Below are 6,447 nucleotides of genomic sequence, written 5' to 3'. Positions count from 1 at the left end.
CACCAGCCAATAGGCGCTCGGGACACTGCTCGGCGCGTGAAGCCGGGCAGCGGGTGAGTGGGGGAGGGCGCCGTGAGGGGACCCCGCGGGGCGGCGGCCGGAAGGCTCGGGGTGTTCGTGGAGGCGACTGTGGTGATGCTTCTTTCCCGTTTTTTCAAAAAATGGTGCACTTTATGATTTTTCCTTTTAATCGCAGCCCCCTGAAGCCAAACACCGGGTCTGTCAGGGCGCCAGGCCGCAATCAGAGCGAGGAGGGGAGCAGGAGGAGCTGGGGGTAGCGCGGCGCTGAGGACGCCTTTGGGCTCCGTCCTCAGCCCCACGTTGTGCCCGATGGCCTGGGGCAAGCGACTTGTTCTGGGCTCGAAATCCAGAGCAGCTGGGACACGGGCGAAATTTGGGACCCTCACTCGTTCAAAGCCACTTCCTGGCGGCTCTGGGTGATGTCTCCCAGGGCACCATTCCTCACACAGGAATAACTCGACAACTTTCCCACTCTGTCCAGCAGCTGTGGCTCCTGTTTCAGCTTTCCCCACATTCCTTTACTTGGCACAGGTGAAACACACCCAAAACTGGTGTATTTTGGGGAAAACTGGCTCTGGCTCCTGCCTGGAACATCTGCAGCCGTGGGCTGGGCTGGCTCCCCTTGTGTCCTGTTCAAAGCCAGGCTCGTTAAATATTTATACGTGGAGCCGTGGATCTGCTGTCTGCACGGGCCCTGTGACAGCACAACTGTTTCCAAGCCCCGTTTGGCCGTGGTTGCCAGACCAACCCTTCCAAGGGCTCTTCTACCCCGCAGTAATTCTGCCTGCCCAGGTATGTAACGGAGGCACAGAAATAGCAGGGGTTTTGGGACCGAGTCCCAGCTGAGGCTGCAGGCCAGAGTGTCGGGGTTGCTGCAGTTAAAGCCGTGTTTACTCTACATGGGCAGGAGAGATTGTTATGTGTTTTACAGAACACACGAAGGCAGCACACTGGAGGCTGATTCTCCTCGTGCAGCGTCAGCCCCTGTAGCAGCGGGTCTACACACGCCTGCCAGGGAGGGCTGGGTTTCCACCTGCTGTGATCGATGCAGAAAGAGCCGCTCTGTCACGCTGAGCCCACCCCAGCACTGGGAAGGGCTCCCCTGGGGATCAGGAACTCCCTTGGCAACAGAGCTCGGGATTCACATCAGCCTCCCGCAAGGCTCCGCTGGTTGTTATGGGTGCCCTTTGCCATTCCCTTTGGGTTCCCCTTATTGCTCCAGTGAACCCCATCTGTTCGCTGGCGTCTTGAAGGGAAAAGAGCCCGTGGTGCTGCCAGGGATGGCGGTGGCTCTCGCCAGGCACGAAGCAAAGTCTCTGCGGTGCCGCTGGCTCCTGCTCTGACTCCTGTTCCTCCCTCTGCTGAGCTGTCTGCAGCTGCCACAGGACTTCTCTGCCCCTCCAAGCTGTGGCTCTGGGTCCTGTTTGCAGGCCTGAGTTATGGCAAAAGTGTCTTTTTTTTCCTAGACAAAAGGAAGCAGTGCTGTGTTTTCACCCATCCTCAGCCGTGCTGCGGGCCCGTGTTCCTGACTGCTGCCCGTGGTGCAGAGCGGCGCAGTCCCTGCTGCTGAGGGACGGTGTGAGCAGGAGGTACCTGGGTCTTGTACACACAGAGGGTTTTGGAGGCTGGTGGCCACGGTGGCACCAGAACCAGGCCAGGCAGAGCGAGGGTTACTCAGATCATTGGGTTTTGGGGTACTTGGCTCAGCAGGAGAGGTGATGGGAGCTGGGCCTCTCTTCCTTTTGGGAAGAGGACCGAGTTGCGTGGAGCTGCAGGTGACAGGGCTGGCTTCAGCTGCACATCCAGAGTTGGCAGGGCCCAGGGAAGCCTTCTTTAACCCGATGCTGTTCTTCAGCCTGTAAAACAGGGGTACCCAGCCCACAGGGGTGCCAAAATCGCGCTAATGTCTGGGTGATGCCCTGAGAACAGAGGAAAATGAGCTTTGAGAGAAGTTGCCTGTTTGGGGTCAATACTGGATGTGCACAGCACGAACAAACCAGCCCTGCCCTGGCATTTGCAGCTCTTTTCCTTCCCTTTCAGAGCGCGATGTTCCTGGTCGGGCTCTCGGGTGGAATCGCGTCGGGGAAGAGCTCGGTGGTGGCCGTGCTCCGGGAACTGGGCTGTGCCGTGATCGATGCCGACGTTATTGCCAGAGAGGGTGAGTTTTGCATCGCTGATCTTTCTCCCCGAGGTTCCCCTGACAACTGGGGTTGATGCGGGGATGCGCAGACGGCAGAGGGTGCTCTGGGTACGGCAGAGAAGCCTTTCCCTCCCGTGTGGATGAGGCTGCGTGGAGCAGCTGTCTCAGGGGGATTGGAACTGGGATATATTTTTAATAAAGAAAAAAAGAACGTATTGTCCTGATAACAACACTACAGGGAGATCTTGCCCCGAGTTTCCCTCTCCTGCAGCGCAATGCTCCCTGGCTTTGAAAGCCAACTTGTGGCGCAGTAAATGCCCTCTCTGTAGAGCAGGGTCCTTCGCTGATCTGAGGACCCCTCAGCCCCAGGACACCCACCCTGTGCCACGTTGGTGGGAGCCCTAACGCGCTGAAAGAGAATTTCCCTCTGTGCTGGGTGTTGCTTGGCTGTGAATACTGAGAGATCGGTCCACAAAATCCCTCATGCATTGCTGTGCTCCAGTAAAAAACCAAGGGCTCCAAATAGCCCAGATGAGAGGGAATTCGGTCTGTGCTTCTGCACAGCACCCCTGCCCCTCGCCGCGCCGCAGAGGTGCCGTGCTGGCTGCAGCAAAGCCCCAGAGCTGCAGGTGCCTCAGCAGGACGGGAGCAGCCCCCGCTGTCCCCGATCCCCTGCGCCGTGCGGGGCCAGGCGTTGGTCCCTCTGTGCCGCGGGATCACGGGCAGAGCGGCGCTGGCCGCAGGAGGGGCGGCTGATTTCGCATGCAGAAGGGTTCGGGTCTGCAGCTGAGCACTGGTGCGGGCGCTGGCATTTGGAAGTGCCTGCGCTTTTTTATTTAGCGAAGAACTCGCTGCGTAGCCACACAAAGCTGCGATGCTCTTAACATTTGATTGCGCTGTAATTCCCCTCGAGGTGCAGAACATTTGCTGGAGGTGCTAAAAGCCCTCCCAGACGATAGGAAAACACCACAGATACTCGGTGTCGGTTTCCTACCAATCGCTTCCTTTTCTGCAATTCCTTTTTGATTCGTGTTTATTTGCCGTGCGGATTTCGCCCATCCTGAAAGTGCCTCCATGTGAAATTCCACAGGAGAAAGGAATGGCTCTGAAAGCCTTTTATTGGCTGGGCCTGAGGTTACAACCTGTGGCAATGATCCTGGATTTCGCAGAGGAAATTCTGCACGGTCTGCCGTGCTCTGTGGTTGCCTCGGCTTGATCTGAATTACGGTTTTATTACTGCATCCTTTCTGTTGGTGATGTCTTGGTGGCTTTAAAATTAGACGCTGGTGTAACGTCAGAGTCCCTGCAAACATCTGTTTGGAATGGATCCCTTTGGTTTCTGTGCAGAATTTGGTGGCTGAGGTTTAAACCAGTAAAACCCTCAGCAGCAGCCAGAGCCGCGCTGCAGCAGCCAGGCTGCGTTCCCCCAGCGCTGAAGTTTTCGGCCAAAATAAACCCGCCGCTGCTCCTGGTGCCTCCAGGATCTCCCTGCTCGGCTCCCGGCCCTGCAGGCAGCGGGAATCGGCTCAGCCCCGGTCCTGCCCGCGCTGTCAGCGCGTCCTCCCGCCCCGCTGCCTCCCAACCCCTCCAGCCGCACGCGCCAGCGAGGTCGTGGCGCTGAATTCACGTTTGCGGGATGCTGCGATCTCCCGCTGTCGGCCCTCAGAGGGACCTCGGGCCCAGAGGCTCTTTCGGCAGCGCCGATGCCAATGCCAATGGCGCTGGCCTGAGCCGGCCGCTCTGGCTGTGCCGAGTGCTGGCAGCAGATGTGCTGCCCGCCGAGGAGAGCGAGCTGGGTGTTTGATGAGCAAAACTCATTTGAGGCCGAGTGCTGATGCAGACACCGACCGTGCTGCAGCGCTGCTCTGACCCCCGGCTGTTTGGTGTTCCCAGTGGTGCAGCCCCGCTCCAGGGCCTATGGGCAGATCGTGCGTCGCTTTGGCACCGAGATCCTCTTGGAGAACGGAGAGATAAATCGCGAGGCTCTCGCAAACATCATCTTCTCCCAGCCGGAGCAGCGGCAGCTGCTGAACTCCATCACCCACCCGGAGATCCAGAAGGAGATGCTCAAGCAGATCTTGAAGTACTTTGTGCTCGGTAAGAGGCCGTGTCCCGGCACAGCGGGACTCCCGCTCGCGCAGGGGCCGTCCCTGCTCGCTCTGCCTTTGGTTTGAGAGCGGGGACAGGGACGGGGAAGGAGAAAGGGACCTGGTGCTGAGCGATGGCCTTTGTGCTCCGTCACCGCTGGCCTTTTGCGTCGGCGCCTGGAGGATTCGTTCCTGCTTTCACTGCTGCCCTTCACCACCTCCTCCTCTGTGGTGTAAAGTGCATCTGAGGGCCTGAGCAGAGCGTTGTGAGGCCTCTTCTGAGATCACTGGCGGGATAACGTCAGCCCTTCCGAAACAGCCAAAAATCCTTCCCTGCCCCCAGCCTCCCTGGGCTCCCATGAAAGCTGTGGAGCCCTTTTAGTCGCGATAAGGTGAGAAATGGGCTGACAGCTGTGGTTTCCAAAGCCCCGCTTTCCCCCTGATAAATAGAACAAATACAGCTGTCAAACCCGGTCTAATCAAATGCCAGATAAGATCACCAGCTGTTTTGGAGGCCTCCGTGTAGACAGGAGGACGTCTTAATAGAGTCAGTCTGGTTTTGCAGAGCTTATCAAAGCCGAGCCCTGTGACAGCTGAACGGGGCTGTGCCGGGCGCCGCGGGGCGAGGAGGAGGAGAACGCGCGAAGGCAGCAACAGGCAGGAAAGCCGGGAGCCAGAGAGCGAGCGGTGAACCCGGGGTGCGGGCTCGGGAGGCGGATGCTGTCCTGCCCCTCGGCGAGAGCGCCGTGCGCCTGCAGCGGCCGCTTTGTCCTCATTAGTCAGGTTGTAACGATTCGGGAGGGCTGGATGCTGTCTCCAAGGATCGCTGTGGAAGGAAAGCTCCAATCGATCAAACGTAGGGCAGCGAGGAGTCTCTGGGCGGAGATGCTGGGAGAACGGAGCCCTGTTGGACCGCGGTGTCTTTGTGAAGGCTTTTATTGCCCTGGCCAGCTCGGCTGGGGCTGGGTGACCAAGAGGGGACACCGGGAAAACGGGGGCTGTCCCCGCGGCTGGGACACGCGGGTGAGCGAGGTCCTGACCGGGCAGCTTTCCCCAGCCCTTGCTCGGACCCCGGTGTCCCCAAACGCTGCCCGGGGAGGTGGTGCCTTGAGCCCAACCGTGGCCAATTCGGCTGAGGCTTTGGGCCCTGGGGCTGTGCCTGGGGGCAGCCCCGAGTGTCAGTGTCAGGGCTGTGAGAGCTCTGTGAGGATTTCCCTGCTCTCCTTGGAAAAGTGGAGCTGTTTAACCAAAGCTTCCCAAACAGGGAAGAAAACTGAGCTGGGAAACATCAGCGGCAACGCCTGGAGAGATCCTGGTGAGTGAGGGAGAGGAGAGCAAGGTCTGCTGTGGGCGCTGCTGCCCTGGAGAGGCCAGCGACGACGGCCGCTGCTGCTTTCATTGGAGCTTCCCACTTCAGCTCCTCATTATATTTCTGCAGCTTCACCTTTGCTCTCAGATCATCCAGGCTAGGGTTTGTTTTTGGGGTTTTTGTTGCCTCTGGAAACTTGGAACAAAACCATTTCCTCCCTGAGAGAGGGAGGAGGCAAAGGGGCTCTGCTCTGCTCTCGGCTGCAGTGGTGGAGCTGTGGAGCTCTCCCTCTTGCTCTGCTGGAGCAGCCGTGGCCGTGGTGCAGGGGCAGCACGGGGATTTGGGGATCCGAGTAACGCTGTTCCCTTTTCTGGGGGTGCTGTCCCTTGTGCAGGCTACCACTACGTGATCCTCGACATCCCTCTGCTCTTCGAGACCAACAGACTGACCAAGTTCATGAAATACACGGTCCTGGTTTATTGGTAAGTGCCACGTGCACCGCGAGGACCGGGACACTGCCACCTCTCTTAGAGGCCAGAGCGGACCTCACGTCCCTCCCCGATGGTGAGGATTTGGCTTTGGCCTCGCCGCCTTTTTTCTGTGGGTGTGAGCAGCCACCCCTTCCTTTACCCTCCTGTACGAGGGGCTTCTTACTGAGGTTTCCCCAAATCCCAGCGCCATCGTACAGGGGAAGATCTCTGTCTTTGGGCCTCCCACAGCCTGGGCTCCGTTGGCCGGGGCAGGGTTTGGGGCACTGCCCTGGGGTTATGGGCCACGGGGCTGCCAAAACCACACAGCGGGGTCATTTTGCCGCCCTCCCGCCCCAACAGCGACCCCGCCACGCAGCTCTCTCGGCTGATGCAGAGGAACGTGCTGTCCCGGGCGGAGGC

At 59.2% G+C, this 6,447-nt stretch overlaps 1 protein-coding gene across 1 annotated transcript in view; it reads left to right on the top strand.

The window, feature by feature from the left end:
• The first annotated feature begins 2,067 nt into the window (after positions 1-2,067).
• Positions 2,068-6,447, top strand: part of DCAKD (dephospho-CoA kinase domain containing) — a 4,591-nt gene continuing 211 nt past the window's right edge. The window contains exons 1-4 of the mRNA XM_010193966.1: positions 2,068-2,179; positions 4,055-4,258; positions 5,952-6,039; positions 6,388-6,445. Coding sequence (XP_010192268.1) covers positions 2,068-2,179; positions 4,055-4,258; positions 5,952-6,039; positions 6,388-6,445 — 462 coding nt within the window. The remainder of the gene's footprint in view (positions 2,180-4,054; positions 4,259-5,951; positions 6,040-6,387; positions 6,446-6,447) is intronic.

Source organism: Mesitornis unicolor, unplaced genomic scaffold (genome assembly GCF_000695765.1).
Source record: "Mesitornis unicolor isolate BGI_N332 unplaced genomic scaffold, ASM69576v1 scaffold22231, whole genome shotgun sequence".
NCBI lineage: Eukaryota > Metazoa > Chordata > Aves > Mesitornithiformes > Mesitornithidae > Mesitornis > Mesitornis unicolor.
Note: the sequence above shows the minus strand (reverse complement) of the source record. Positions and strands in the feature narration are given on the sequence as shown.